The following is a 16,145-nucleotide window of genomic DNA, read 5'->3' on the forward strand; positions in this document are numbered from 1 at the left end:
TGCCTAGATCACTCATCTCATATTTCCTCATCATGTCATTCTTGAAATTCAAGATCATATTATGACTACTTCCAGTATAAACCAAATCATCAACATATAAGGAAACAATAAGGATATCTGAAATACCTTCTGTTTTGACATAGAGGGCAGGTTCATTCTCACTTCTTTGAAAACCTCTTTCATTGAAATATGAGTCGATCTCTCCATACCATGCTCTCGGAGCTTGTTTCAGGCCATAAAGTGCCTTCTTAAGCTTATACACCTTGTGCTTTTGTCCTTTAAGAACAAATCATTGAGGTTGATCAATGAACACCTCTTCTTTTAGGACTCCATTTAGGAAAGCCAACTTGACATCAAGTTGGTGTAAAAACCACCCCTTCTGAGCTGCTACGGAAATAAGGCCTCTGATTGTTTCATGCCTAGCTACCGGTGCAAATGTTTCGTGGAAATCAATCCCGGGTTTCTGAGAATAACCCTTTGCTACCAATCTAGCTTTGTTCCTTTGAACAGAACCATCTTGATTGAGCTTAGTCTTATAAATCCACTTCATTCCAATGACGGAGTTGTCACAAGGTATGTCCACTAGTTCCCATGCCTTGTTTTTCACAATGACATTGATCTCCTCTTGCATTGCAGCCTTCCAAGTCTCTTCTTTCACTGCATCATCAAAGTTTTCTGGTTCTTCAACACAAAAATTGCAGCTTTCATAGACTTCATTTAAGCTCCTTAACCGAACCGGCGTTGAACTTGGACTTGAAGGTGTAGGAGAGTGAACTTGAGGACTGTTTTCAGGTGATAATTGTGGAATTTCTGGCTCAATTTCCTCTTCATTTGGTTGATTTTCTTCTTCAATTCTGATTAGTGCAGATTCCTCTCGAATGGTTGCTTGATTCCAATCCCACGAAGATTTCTCACTAAAAAGAACATCTCTACAAACTAGAACTTTCTTCTTTTTTAAATTGTAGAGTCTGTACCCTTTTGTGTATGAAGCATAGCCTACGAAAATGCATCTTTCACTTGACTCATCAAGTTTTTGTCTTAGTTCTTTAGGAACATAAGCAAAGCAGATTGACCCAAACACTCTCAAATGATTCACGGAAGGCTTTCTTCCACTCCATGCCTAAAATGGTGTCTTATCTTCAACTGCCACTGTTGGATGCCTATTCATCAAGTAGACCGCTGTATTAACTGCCTCACCCCACAAATATTGAGGTATTCCCTTGTCATGTAACATTGCCTTAGCCATTTCGACTATGGTTCTGTTTTTTCTCTCAGCTACTCCATTTTGTTGTGGAGTGTAGCTGACAGTAAGTTGTCTTTCCAAGCCAATATCTTGACAAAACTTATCAAATTCTGTGGATGTATACTCTCCTCCTCTGTCACTTCTAAGAACTTTGATTAGATAACCAGATTGTCGCTCAACCATAGCTTGAAACTTCTTGAAGATTGAGAACACTTCTGATTTCTGTCTTAGAAAGTATACCCAAGTCATTCTAGAATAATCATCCACGAAGATTAGGAAATACTTGTTTCCCACTTGAGTAGAGGTCTTCATGGATCCGCAAACATCTGTATGAATCAATTCCAATGGAACTTTTTCTCTCCAAGCTTTACCATGTGGAAATGAATCTCTATGATGCTTCCCAAGTGCACACCCTTCACAGATTTCTTCATTTTCTTGGATACTCGGCAACCCATGCACCATTTCTTTTTCTTGTAGCTTCTTGAGACTTTGAAAATTCAAGTGGCCAAGCCTTTTATGCCATAGCTTTGAATCTTTTTGCACTTCCATCTTGAATGCAGATTGAGTTGCATACTCAATTGTGAGAGGAAAACTTCTACTCTTCCTCATCTCAATCTTAGCCACGAGTTGTTGACGATTCCTCCTATCATATATCTTGCAAGTATTGTCTCCAAAATATAAGTAGTAGCCATGCTCAATGAGTTGTCCAAGACTTAGCAAATTTTGCTTCAAATCAGGAACTAACATGACATCCTTGATGAACATCTTTCCATTCTTCATATGCACCGCAATAGTACCTCTTCCCAATGAATTGACTAGCTGCCCATTTCCCATCTTCACTCGGGTTAGGTTTGTAGTGTCAACATTATGGAGAATGTTCTTATTCGCCGTCATATGATTGCTACAGCCGCTGTCTACAAACCAAACTTTAGCTTTTTCTTGGACGGTTGTATCATGACCAACATAAAACATATTGGTTTCTTCATCTTCTGCTTTGGTGTAGTGAGCTAGCTGATTATCTTTGTAGGTACAATCCTTTTGCATATGCCCAAATCTGCTACACTTGTGGCATTTCACTTTTCCTTTGAACCAACATTCACCGGAATGAGCTTTGTCACAAATTTTGCACTTCGAAACATACGAACTCTTCTCAACCTTTTTCTTCTCTTCAAAATTACCCTTTCCTTCCCACGCTTTGTTTTTGCCTTTCCAATTCTTGTTGGACTTGGCTTTGCTTTGACTTGAACTAGCTTGAGTTTTTGGATTCACTGATAGTGTTTGGAAAGCATTTTCTACATCATTGTTGTCATGTCTAGATAGTCTCTGAGCAAAACCTTTAAGAGAACCAATCAATTCTTCAACACTCAAAGTTGACAAATCCTTAGTCTCCTCTATGATTGAAACTATGTTGTCATACTTTCTTGGCAAGCTAATTAGATACTTTTGAACTATTCTCTCATCAGACAAGATTTCACTATAGCTTTTCATTTGATTAATAATCTCAGACAATCTACTCAGGTAATCATCTAGCAATTCATCATCTTTCATACTTATATACTCAAAATCTCTTCTCAAAGATTAGAGTTTGACAGCCCTTACCTTAGTAGAGCCTCTGTAGACTTTCTCCAACACATCCCAAGCTGATTTGGCACTTGTCTCATTTGAGATTCTCGGAAAAATTTCATCTGAGATAGCATTTTGGATGACCCCAAGAGCTTTTGCATCTCTCTTGATGTTTTCCTTCAGCTCCCTTGTTTGAGTCTCTGTCAAAACCACAGTACTTAGAGGTACAACATAACCATCTTCAATCAAGCTCCACAAATCATGAGATACAAAAATTGTTCTCAACTTTGTCCTTCAGAAGTCGTAGTTCACTCCACTGAAGATAGGAGTTCGAATCTCACCACTGCTACTTGAACCAGCCATGAATTTGAAAAATTTTGATTCTAGGGTTTCACTTAGAATTTTCCCCCTTTTGAGAATCAAAAAACGCCCCACTCTTTGATCAGATTGGCTCTGATACCATGTTGGTATTTAGACAATATTTCATCATTAATAAAACTTGAATAAAATGATAAAGATTGAAAATCAAAGAAACATAGTGCAGAGAGCTTTGGAAACAGAGGGCTGATGCTTTTTCTTAAAACAGAGATCTTATCTTTTCATTCATATATTTCTGATATATATGGCTCAATACATAAGCCGACTGAAGTAATTGGGTCGACTGATAAAGAGAATGGATCGACTGATAAAGGCAACAGTCAGCCCTTTTACACAGAATCAGTTTCAGTCAAGCAGAATCAGTTTAAGTAAAGCATTAACTTTTAATAAGGTATGCACCGTATGGTAGAAGGGGTCTTTTGAACGGTTTCTGCGTGTATGCGTATCCCAGAAAATGAGCATATTATCGCACACATATTTCAAGCGCTTGAGCGAGAGAACCTCCCTTTGCCCCCGTTATTAATTGTGGTCATACGGGAAATGGCCATGCAGTTGCGTAATAGTACGGTAGTGATCATCTTGAAACTGATCAAGTGATCGTTGAACGTGTTACGATGGTATTGATGGAAAGACACGGACTGAAGCTTATTCCTGCTTCTAAATCATTCATTCAGGGTCTTGAGATAGAGGAATTAATGGTTTGGAAGCCTCGCAAAAGATATCCCCTAATACATGCGTTATTTTTATAGAGGGTGTTGGAAGGGATATTGTAATGACTCAAAATTCTTATTTTGAAGCTAAATCCGGTGATAGGCCAAAATAAAATCATGGTTAACCTCTACGCTATTAACCGTAATAAATTTCTTTCCTTAAAAGAAATCCAGCACAATATTAAATTTGGGTTATTTTATGGTTGCATCTAATCTTTGTGTTAGACTGCCTACGTACCCTACGAAGGGATCAAACCATTCGTAGTTCACATTATGCTTCCAGAACAATATACTAAAATTTCATCATGATCCAACGGTCGACTCTATGCCAATCAAGAATTCAAGTGGCGGTCTACGTTTTATTTTACGAACTTACAAATCCAATTCGAGAAGATCCGTACCTCAGATTCCCGATCCGTATGTTTCTAATATCTTCAAATATTACGTACTATAATGTATTAGAGTTTGGTGACGATCCAACGGTCGGATCGTCGATTCATATATTGACCAAGTAACATATCGTAGTGAATTTAGGTTCAAACGATCAACCTACGTCATACGAATATCAAAAATGAATTTTGGACATCTAATTTAGCCTAAAAATAGTATTGACAGCTCTCGGCCACGTGTCGTCGTGGGTGGCGGCTGGCCGCTCCGACTCGTTAGAAAATTTTAACTATTTCTAAAAATTCTCAAATTTCACAAAAATGAAGATCTCAATGATTAGAGGAAGTTTTATACTTGTGGCCAAGTCCAATTTGGCCGGGAAAAGCTCCAATTCGCTCACACCCGTCGGAAACCCTAGAATGGGTGTTCGTCGATTCGCCACCTCCGGTGCTCCGCCGGCCCTACAACTTATTCGTCTTTGTTCTAGGCCTCAAGAGGAGTCTAATGGTGGTGGTAATTGGTGGAAAACGTTTCACAATGGTGGATCACCGCTGAGCTCACTCGAACCCGTTGGTGGAATCCCTCTCAAAATCATGGCCAAACACTTCGAGTTTGGTTGAAATTGGATGGGAAAGTGGCAAGGGAATGATTGGGTAGTGGTGGGGAGCTTTTGATTGCTCGGAGAACACCACGAGGGCGTCGAAAATGGATGCCGGCCGAACCGGGTTGGGGTGAAGAAACGGGTCCAAGGGAAAGATGTTTTTGTTGGGTGTTACTTCTTCCTCTCATTTTCCCTCATGGTTCCCCTTTCCCATTGGTCCCCCTCTCCCTCCTTTTCTCTCCCGCAACCTTCTCTTCCTCACAGCCACACATGTGGCATCATCCAATTGCTCCATCTTTTCTGGAGCCTTCCAAATTAAGGGTAAAATGCCTATTTTGCCCTCCATTTCAATCGTTAATAACTTCTTTGTTATAATTCCGTTTCACGAACGGTTTTTGCCTACGTGCTCGTAGGATCGATATCTATCTGAATATGTCAAGAAACATGACAAAATATATGAGGATAAAATACGTTCTCGTAAAATTACGTTTAGTTAACCAAAGGGCATTTTTGTCTTTTCCCCTTATCGATAATTTTTTTCCACAAATCATATATTTAAAATTTGGGTATTATAGATATCCGCACACAACTCTCTTCTGCATGAGTGATGGACTCGTGTTAATTTGACGTAGCCTTAGCAAAGCCTTGAGTAGGCTCTTAGGTTTTCTTACAATATTGATTGTTTTAGGCGTGCCACTGCTGGCCAAGATCAACAAATTGTTTAGTTTTTAAATGTTGTATAGGACATTTGTTTGCGCCACAAGTAAACTGGCCTTCTTATCAAAAGATTATTCTTATGGATTTAAGTTCTTTTCTATGCCTTGAAGACAAGTACTTTATATTTCTCTTGTATTCAATGCCAAAACAATGACCACAAACTGATCAAAGATGATCCAAACCAATTTGCAATCCTTGTAAGAAAATGGAAGACAGAAAGCAAGTAGAATGAAATAAAGCGAGAATGGAAAGAAAAGTGTTTGCAGATGCTTATAGAATGTTATTAAAAAGGACAGTAAATAGCGTGAAAGGATGATAACTTGAGAGTGAATTATAAAGACAAGCAATCATACAAAGTTTAAACCTATTCAAGCACGTTACAATGCCTGTTGGGCAAGTTCTTGAAGTTACTGGCATTGTTAGGGTAAGACCTTAATACAAGAAATCGATATTACAAAAGGAGTAGCAGAGCTATAAATATAAAGGAATGTTTGAACTACAAAGGAATAAGTGAAAAGTAGGTTGCAGAACTTTTAGAAGTCTTGTTGTATGCTAAGTTGAGTGTCTTTTTCTCTAATCCTTCTGCATCCTTTTATAGAACCCTTTCTTCCTTTAGAGCAAGTCCATCCATCCTTTGGAGGCTCGCCCAAAGTCCATATTAATTGACTTAATAAAAAATTATAAAAAATGTTTAAAAATACAGAAAAAGAATTTAACTATTTTTTTATAATATAAATACCTAACCATCTTCTACAAAAATTGTACTCTCGAAAAATGACACATGGCCTGATAAGATTGGTTAAAAATTCTATCCGAAATTAAAAATAAAATTATTTTTTTATTATTTTATAAAAAAATATTTTAATACTAGTTGACTAGACTTTGGACTAGCTCATTTTTTAGAAGTGGAGATGCACTTGATCAATTACTATTCAATTAAGTCAATTACTATTTATTTTGGTGGATTAAATAGACTTTGGATCAGCTTATTTTTTAGAGATGGACTTGCTCTTAAGGTTAAACCTTTCCAATTCGGTTCATTCCATTTCATCCAAATGGTTGATGTGATGTTTGTCAGAGATGAGCTCCCACTTGAATACTTAGGCTTTGATCCTCTTGGATTTATAGATTTTGCCATTGAAAATGTACTTTTCCTCTGCAACACAGCCGAACAAACCCTTCTTCAGTGTGAGAGGGCGACACAGGGCGGTCTTGCCGCCCATTTTTGCCACGACAAAAGTGTCTTCAAACCTTTTGGGCCGTTCACTGTTCATTTACGTGAAATAAATAAATGCCCAACAGCAGAATCATTTGTTAAGTGGGGCGTTGGGCTTAGAACAGATCCAACTGTTTAATTTGGGTCCTAACAGAGGGCTTTCATGACTCAGGAGACCAGTCACTTATGCCCCTTGTGCCGATACCCAATGCCAACTGCGGAAGTGGTTGAGCCATTAGAACCTTCAAACCCAGTCCCAATAGCACAAGCAGTGCTTGAGCCATCAGAACGTTCAAACCCATGCAAATAGTGGAAGTGAGCGACCTGTTAGATCCCTCAAACTGGCTTTGGCCCATGCTGTTCACGATGTCCGTGGGTGTAATGGGTGCACTTCGCAGATTATTGAGTTATGGTGGTTGTCTCTAAGTTAATTTGTGGGAGGAATGTATGATCGCTAAATTAATATTCTGCGTGTTGCTAGAAAAATCAAACTAGATGCAGAAAATTAGCATTTGGCTGTTTGGTTTCCTATGAGTTTTTCAATCTACAAATAACAATAGATGAAACAGATTTCAAATATTATTGTGTATACTTAGTGTCATTTGGTGTCTGACACTACAGAACCCAAAGTATACACAATAAATTTAAAACTTTTGAACATTGCTTAATCTGATTGCATATGTTCAATTAATCTAATCAATCCATCATATACTCGGCGTATAATCATTAATGCAATCATAGTCATGAAGATTCTAGTTTTCTCAACAATGCAAGTGTTAGCACAGGTTCAACTGTCATTCTTTTTTCCTTCTCCTGAACATAAGTCCAAAAAATAATGCATCTCCTAAGTCCTAACTCCTAACCAACAAATCAACTCACCACTTGCATACTATTGAGGACTAATCAACAACTTTTCAGTGTTGCCCTAATTAACTTTCAAATTCTCAATATATCCAGGGTCTAAGCATAAAATTGCAATTTCCGGAATTCTTTCTGAGTGCTAGGTGCAGTGAGCGTATCAAAAGGAGCATATTGAATTATGGAAAACGAAAGAGAGATGTTATTGGCACTTTCAAAAGTCATTCTTCTATACTTCTTCCTAGTGTTACTTTCTCTTACAATTTTTTTACGAGAAAAGTGTAGGTTGACTATTTGGAGTGTCCACGATAGCACCCATATGATTATTTTAGTATATATATTTTTTTTGAATTATAGATTTACAAATTGAAGGTGCTCTGTCGAATAAGTGAGATGTCTTCTTCAGATAAAAGGTTTACTGTTAAACCTTAGTTACAAGATTATTTGATAGAAAACTTATGATTATATTTCTTGATCAATAAGATTACAACAGATGGTTATATATACAACCAATAAACCTATGAAAAATGACAGCTCACCTAACTAATTTACAGCTCATGAAAATTAGCCATAACAGAAAAATATCTTCTAAGTTTTATCTTTTACAATATTAGCCTTAATATCCCCCCTCAAACTAAACTGAGGGTGGTGAAGAGCAAGTTTGTGCCGGAGAAGATGAAACCGAGTCTTGGACAGAGGCTTTGTGCAAATATCAGCAAGTTGATCCTGTGTGCAGATGAAATGGCTTGAAAGCTCTTTAGACAAAACTTTCTCTCGGATATAGTGGTCATCAAGTTCAACATGCTTGGTCCGAGCATGAAAAGTTTACTGTTAAACCTTAGTTACAAGATTATTTATACGGCCAAACTATCCCTTCTTTTATTTCACTGAATCTGTTAATTGTTTTCTACGTGAGCTGTTACATGAGCTCCATGCATTTCTTGAACAGTGATAGTAAGCTCCGGCGACCCATGACTAGTAGTAGATGGCGTTTGTTGCCCTTTGTAGAATCCAAAAACCTTATCAGTGTCGTTTGCATAGCTGAATGGACTTTCAGGCCAGTTCCTATTAGGTGAGGCCTTAACTTCTTCTCCAACCCCCGCAATTCCTTCTTGTTGTTGACGGCTTTTAAAAGTATGGGAGTTGAGGTCTTTTTCGTTGAAAATTTCAATCATGGCTCGAACCCTTCTCCATCTCGAAGAAGAAGTTCTGGAATCAGGCTGCTCCAAGACATGCCTATGCTTGTAAAAGAAGCAAGCTACGAATATGATGAGAGCTAGAATTGAAGCCACCCCGGCAATTAGGAATAGGCCCCAAAAGCTTTCAAGACCAAGGCTGTTGCTTGAGATCCTTGGAGTCCTGGAGTTATCTTCACAATTGCTTTCTTGACTGAACCATTTGCTCTCAATTTTCATGATCTTCTCTCCTTCCATCACGCTTAGGACTGCTTGTGAAATATCGGGCACAAGAGGAGAACGCTTTGGAAACACCTGCCAATTAAGTGATCATCTCAAAGAAGTCACGTTTTTATAAATGCGTTTAAATGTCTACATATATGTATATGGAAAATCATTTCCGTACACATTTTCTCCTCATGCATCATGTTTAATTATGACATTTGAGTTGAATAAACAACAGCCGACCGCACTTAGTGAGATAAGACTTTGTTATTGTTGTTGAGTTGAATAAATCAAGGAGCAAAAATAAACATTGGTGCATAAGGAGCAAAAAAGGTGTGTATAAAGGCAAGAAATCTTACAAAACCAAAGCCATCAGTTTTGTAGATTGGACCAATCATGGTATATTTGGAACAATATTTCGCAATGAAAAGCTCCATATATGGGGTTCCAGCAACAACAGCTGCAATACCACCCTTTCCGCTCCCTTTCGAAAGAGCTTCATCACATTCTTCCATGGTTTTGATAGCCTTAAGCTTGGACTCATGGAAACCGACTTGGTTCATCAAGAGTTCGCAAACAAAGCTATTCTCCATGCATCCAACATTCTCCCCTTTTCTTAGTATATCCTTTATATTCGTGACAGTTGGTTGGAGTTGTTCAACTGTTAATAGCGATGCTAGATTAGCTGTGTAGCTTTGTGTCAAAACTAGCACAACAAACACCCATATAATCATCAAGAATCTGGCCAAGTTGCTAACCACTCTCTCCCCTGTAAAAGTGGTTTAAAAAAAGTGTACCAAAAATAAGGGAATGCCATTAAGATTTCTTATTTTGAAATTAGCTAGCCAAGAGATCGATAATTACTATGTGAAAACACCATGGTGGAGAAGGAGAACCAAAAGCTTGTGCCAACTTGATGTGAGGGAGGGCCGCGAAAGTCTTCATTAATTTGATGTTCAAGTACCCAGATGACGAAACCAATGAAGATGAAGAAACAAAAAGTCGTAAGCCACAAGTCCCATGTCAAGGGCTTCAAGAAAACCCATGCATTTTTGCTCCTGGTGTCTCTGATTGGCACAACCATTACTACCCCCGATTCTGTGTAGGGCATCGTAAAGTCCACGTACAAAGATCTGTTTGCCCTAATCGTGGTATCTCCCACCACAGCATCAAATTTCTGTCAACAGAAGATGTAACCAGAGAAAATTATAAATTGCGGGGTCCAAAATGAAATCAGTAATCGATATTTTATTTTGACATATAAGTTTACCTCAAGATATACTTGATAGACCAAATCATTGTACGTGCCAGCCATTGTTCCATCAGAATTCTCAAAGGGAATGAACTCGTAAGGAAGTGCATATGGTAGTACTTCAACTGCAGCCTCAAAGACATCAATACTGAACCCAGTGACTTGCGTTGTGTTAGTGCTAGGGTTCTTGGTTACCTTAACAAACTCACTAAAACCAAGCTTTACAGGAACTCCAATTCTCAGCTTCTTGTCATTTGTTGGGATCTCCCACCCCTTGGGAACAGAGAAAGAATCTCCAGGCCATATAATCGGTGAAAGATTGCACTTGGAAGTTGAAAGTATGCTTGTAAGATTGCACTTGGAAGTTGAAGTTGAAAGTGTGCTTGTGTTTGCTGAATTCAGTGTCTTTAACATACCATTTTCTGGTGTCCAAAATGCAATAGTTCTTACTCCATCACCATTTACGTTAACTATCTTAAAATTCGATGCGTGAAGTTGCCCATCGTCAAGCCTGAAGTCACCAGCTATACCTTTGAATGAAGTATTAGATATGGCTTGTGAAAGTTTTAGACCATATTGGGAGACCTCAAACGTATCAAGATCTGTTGAGTTAACGGAATCATTCCTATTTTGAAAATCAGAGTTTGTATTAAACCCAACTTCTTCTACTGCAAAGGCTAGTGCAAAAACTGCATCATAAGCCCGAAATCCAAATACATCGACATCAACATCGATGATGGCTGGATTGTCTTGTTGGAATCGTCTTTTCCACCGCATTTTGAAATTTTCAAGCTCCTCTGTTCTTGGAACGTCAGTTTCCACACCTAATACCCCTTGCATTGAATTCAGAACTACCGGAGGGATTGACCATAAACGATTTCCTACCCCGTTGGTCATGATCCAAACATAGCCTTTTCTCATCATTCCGACCTCTTTTGCCTTGGCAAATAGCTTAGTGCAAAGTATGGGCAACATGTGCACAATGAAGACTCTAGTTTGCATTGTCATTAACTTGTGAAGCTCTTTTTCAATTTGTACATCTGTAGGTGATGCGGGAATGACACTCCGATAAGGGACATGAGCATCAACCTCTTGCAATGCATCAATTAAAAAGGGTATGACTCCCTCGCCGTACGTATTGTCTACATAAATTGGCACAACTTGTCTCCATCCGAAATTTTTAACAATGGCACTTATGGCTTTCACTTGGTGAGAGTCGGTTTGTGTAATTCGGAAGAAGTAAGAGCTTTGGAGTGAAGTAAGAGAGGGGCTTGTTGCAGAAAATGATAAAATGGGCACATAAGCTTGGTCTCCAAGATTAACAACAAAGCTAGCCTGCATTGATGTCACTGGCCCCAGGATTGCTTGCACTTCTACATTCTTTATCAGGTCTAGAGCTGTGTCCCAATAAAAAAAAATGAGAAATTAGGTTCACATCCTTGTTTTTACTACTCCATTGATTAAAAGCCTATTCATTTTCAATTTTTGATCAAGGTCTTTGGGTATTAATAACATCATTAATTATTTGAATAATAAAATATTTTTATTATTACATATATTCCTTTAAGCTAAAAGCCAAAATTTTTAGCCCAGAAACATTTTTTCTGCTCCAACCCTTCTACCCTAAAATTTTAGCCCGGAATTATTAAAGAATGAAATTAGCCTAAATTTTTTTCTTAAATCATTTTAAAAAAAAAATAAATATGTAGATTATTGTAAATTAATTTTATGAACATTTTAATCTAAAAAAATTTAAATTCCGATAAACATTTTGCATTTAGCTCGGGGGGAAAGCTGGGGGGTATTTGGCCCAGAAATAGCATTTGGCATTTAGCCTAAAATTTTAGCATGGGTTAGAGAGTGTTTGGGAGGGTAATTTGGGGGGTAATTTGGCTTTTAGCCCAGGGTTGGAGATGTTCTTAGTGTTAAAAATGTTACAATTAGTATATTCATATTTATGGCTAAATTTTTTATCATATATTTTTATTTTTAGTTTGTATCTATTTTTAATTTGTACCCATATATTAGTTTCTTTTTGTGCCCATATTTTTTAAAGTTTTATTTGTGTTTGTACTCATGTGTATACCGTCACGTGACATTGTATATTTAATCAATGATAGAAAAATTACATATGGTATATTTATGTTTTATGGATAAACTTTGTATCATATATTTATATTTTTAGTTTGTACCCACTTTTAATTTGCAACATTTTTTTTTAAATTTGTAGTATTTTTTTTTTAGTTTTATTTTGTACCCATGTATTAATTTCTTTTAGCGCCTATATTTGTTTTTAAATTCATTTGTACTCATAATTTTTTAATCTTTTATCTATACCCTAATGTATTTATAATGTACTCATTCTTCTTTATTAATGTACCACTTTGTTATATGTGAAATGTACCAATTTTTTTTAACACTATGGATACATTTTTTTTTGCCATTTATTATTTATTATTTTTACATAGTTTTTATCCATTTATTCAAGCAAAATGTTTGAATTTTTTTATTGTAACGGTTTCTAATAGTATTATAATGAGGGATTTTAAATTTATAGGATTATAAATCTCATAGAATATCAAACAATTAATGTCAAAACTATAAAAATATAATTATTAATTGTAATATAATGAGGTGTACAAAGTCAAGGGACTTTGATCAAACTTTGAATACCATTAAGGTTTTAGTCAAAGAATGTTAAGAATTAGGGACCACATCCAAAGTATCCCTAAAAAAAATTGATTAGTGTGATTGACTAATTTAATGATATTGATGAAATTGGGGTTTCACCATAAAATCAATTGGCAGTATGGGGAATAGCCCAAGATCATATAAGCCCCCTTAGCTAGACTTGTCTCTCACCAATGTGGGACAAACTCTCCACACAACTCTCAACACGCCCCTGCATGTGTAACCGATTTTCAAGCCACATATGAACAAAATGTGGGTGACACGTGAGCAAGTGTGGCCCCTTAGGCTTTCAGGGACAACCTGCTTTGAATATCATGATGAAATTAGGGTTTCCTCATAATATCAATTGGCTATATGAGAAATAACCCAATATCATATAAGCGCTTAGCTAGAATTGTCCGTCACCAATGTGGGACAAACTCTCTACACACCGTCAACTCTTAACAGATATTATACATTATTTTTCCAGTTAAAATGGTTAAATCTTTATGAATTGCATAGTTATGTATGATCAGATTATACGAAACGATGTCAATATTCGCTAATACCCCGAATCCACGAAGAGACAACATTTTGGTTGGTCATTGAAGAATTTATAAGGCTTGACGGGACCAGCTGCCTAACACGGTTTGAAAAATATAATTAAATGACAAAACTGAAAATCGTACCGTTTTCCCCTCTTGCTCACATCCCCTTGTATTAAACATGTGAGGTCGAAAATTGTAGGGTTTTGCACGTTGCACTTACAGACACATCTTTAACATAATTTGTTAGGGTTCATTTGAAAATGTTTTTAAAATGATTGAAAGTGTTTTTAGTGAAATTGAGTTTGGGTTCCAAATTTTTGGAAAGAAATATCAGATATGTGCTTCTTGCAGAAAGCACTTAAAGTGTTTTTCCAAGATCCACTTAGATTTTTATTAAACATTGGTTTCAAAAATATTTTCACCAAAATGGTTTCAGCCATTTTAAAAGTACTTCCAAACAAACCTTTAATTGTTACACTGATTATTTAAAGAGGAAACTTGATATAAGTCCAATTTTTTTTAGTCAACAGTAAGAATAGTCAAATTTCTTAAAATTTTAATTATCAATAATTGTCTCTTCAATGATAAGAATTATTATAAAAATCAAATTTCTTTGTAATTATCTCTTTAATTATTTCTTTTTATTTATTTATTTGTTATTTATTTGTTCTTCCTCCTGCTTTAAACCCCATTTGTAGATTTTATTTTTAATTTTTATAATCAACCTATATTGCTGATTAATTGTATTTTATCTACCTATATGACATGTTCTTTTTTATAAACATCATGTCATAGATTAATCCGTCTTGTTTGTAGGTATATTATTTTTTTTCTACCTTTGAGTTAGATTTCATATCTCAGTTATAGGTATAATATACATTCATATATTTGTTACTTGAGTTAGGGTAGAATGTTTTGCAGATATATTTATGTTAGTATATTAGTTTTTTTGTTATAAGATATTGATTAGATTTTTTGGAGTTGGAAAATGCATAATATTAGAAGATTTTAATTGATTTTTAATATTTTTAGAAAATATAAAATGAGTATGAGTATAAAAGAAATAAAAACATATAATTAGATAATTGGACTCACCCCTAAAAAACACTATGTTTTTGAACCTGGATCTAAAAATTGTATGGTTTTGCACGTTGCACTTACAGACACACCTTTAACATAATTTGTTAGGGTTCATTTGAAAATGTTTTTAAAATGATTGAAAGTGTTCTTGGTGAAATTGAGTTTAGGTTTCCAAATTTTTGGAAAGAAATATCAGATATGTGCTTCTTGCAGAAAACACTTAAAGTGTTTTTCTCAGATCCACTTAGATTTTTATTAAACATTGGTTTCAAAAATATTTTCACCAAAATGGTTTCAGCCATTTTAAAAGTACTTCCAAACGAACCTTTAATTGTTACACTGGTTATTTAAAGGGGAAACTTGATATAAGTCCAATTTTTTTTAGTCAACAGTAAGAATAGTCCAATTTCTTAAAATTTTAATTATCAATAATTGTCTCTTCAATGATAAGAATTATTATAAAAATCAAATTTCTTTGTAATTATCTCTTTAATTATTTCTTTTTATTTATTTATTTGTTATTTTTTTTGTTCTTCCTCCTGCTTTAAACCCCATTTGTAGATTTTATTTTTAATTTTTATAATCAACCTATATTGCTGATTAATTGTATTTTATCTACCTATATGACATGTTCTTTTTTATAAACATCATGTCATAGATTAATCCGTCTTGTTTGTAGGTATATTTTTTCTTTCTACCTTTTAGTTAGATTTCATATCTCAGTTATAGGTATAATATACATTCATATATTTGTTACTTGAGTTAGGGTAGAATGTTTTGCAGATATATTTATGTTAGTATATTAGTTTTTTTGTTATAAGATATTGATTAGATTTTTTGGAGTTGGAAAATACATAATATTAGAAGATTTTAATTGATTTTTAATATTTTTAGAAAATATAAAATGAGTATGAGTATAAAAGAAATAAAACATATAATTAGATAATTGGACTCACCCCTAAAAAAGACTATGTTTTTGGACCTGGATCTAAAAGCCTCTGATTTAAACAAATTCATATATAGCACACTCTAGGCATGTATCATCCATTATAATAGGACATCATCATATGTGAGAGAGAGAGAGAACCTGCAGCAGCTGCACCAACAACAGATTGCTTGGAGTCCCTAGTGTTCAAAACAAGCCTGGTCTTGAAGTGAGCATGAGATGCATAGAAGTCCTCGATGGCCATTTTGATGCAACTCAAATACATCTTCCCGCTCTGACTGGGTTGATCGAGGTCAACAACAACACCCACATTCACTTGGATAGTTGTGTTTTCAACCGCCGCAACCGCCGCCACATTGAAAATCCATGACAAGAGGAAGAGAAAGCATAAAAAGACCATACAAGGTTTCTTGACGGTACCCATGTTTATTTGAACAAGTGCTTTCTTAAGTTGCAAGACACTATTTGTGAGGATGAAGCATATATAAATATATGAATATGCAGAGTAGGTACACATGAAAAGTACCTGGAAAATCACACATGAAAAGTCCCTGGAAAATCCTCAAAGAATCAGCC

General features: G+C 35.7%; 1 protein-coding gene across 1 annotated transcript; it reads right to left on the reverse strand.

Moving 5' to 3' along the window:
- Nucleotides 1-8,135: 8,135 nt before the first annotated feature.
- Nucleotides 8,136-16,101, reverse strand: LOC126631092 (glutamate receptor 2.2-like). The gene is made up of 5 exons (XM_050301256.1): nt 15,711-16,101; nt 10,344-11,722; nt 9,938-10,250; nt 9,433-9,842; nt 8,136-9,163 (listed from the first exon to the last, which is right to left on the reverse strand). The coding sequence occupies exons 1-5, from the start codon at nt 16,084-16,086 to the stop codon at nt 8,570-8,572; spliced, it is 3,072 nt and encodes a 1,023-aa protein (XP_050157213.1). The 5' UTR covers nt 16,087-16,101; the 3' UTR covers nt 8,136-8,569.
- Nucleotides 16,102-16,145: the final 44 nt, after the last annotated feature.

This window comes from Malus sylvestris, chromosome 8 (assembly GCF_916048215.2).
Source record: "Malus sylvestris chromosome 8, drMalSylv7.2, whole genome shotgun sequence".
In the NCBI taxonomy this organism is placed as follows: domain Eukaryota; kingdom Viridiplantae; phylum Streptophyta; class Magnoliopsida; order Rosales; family Rosaceae; genus Malus; species Malus sylvestris.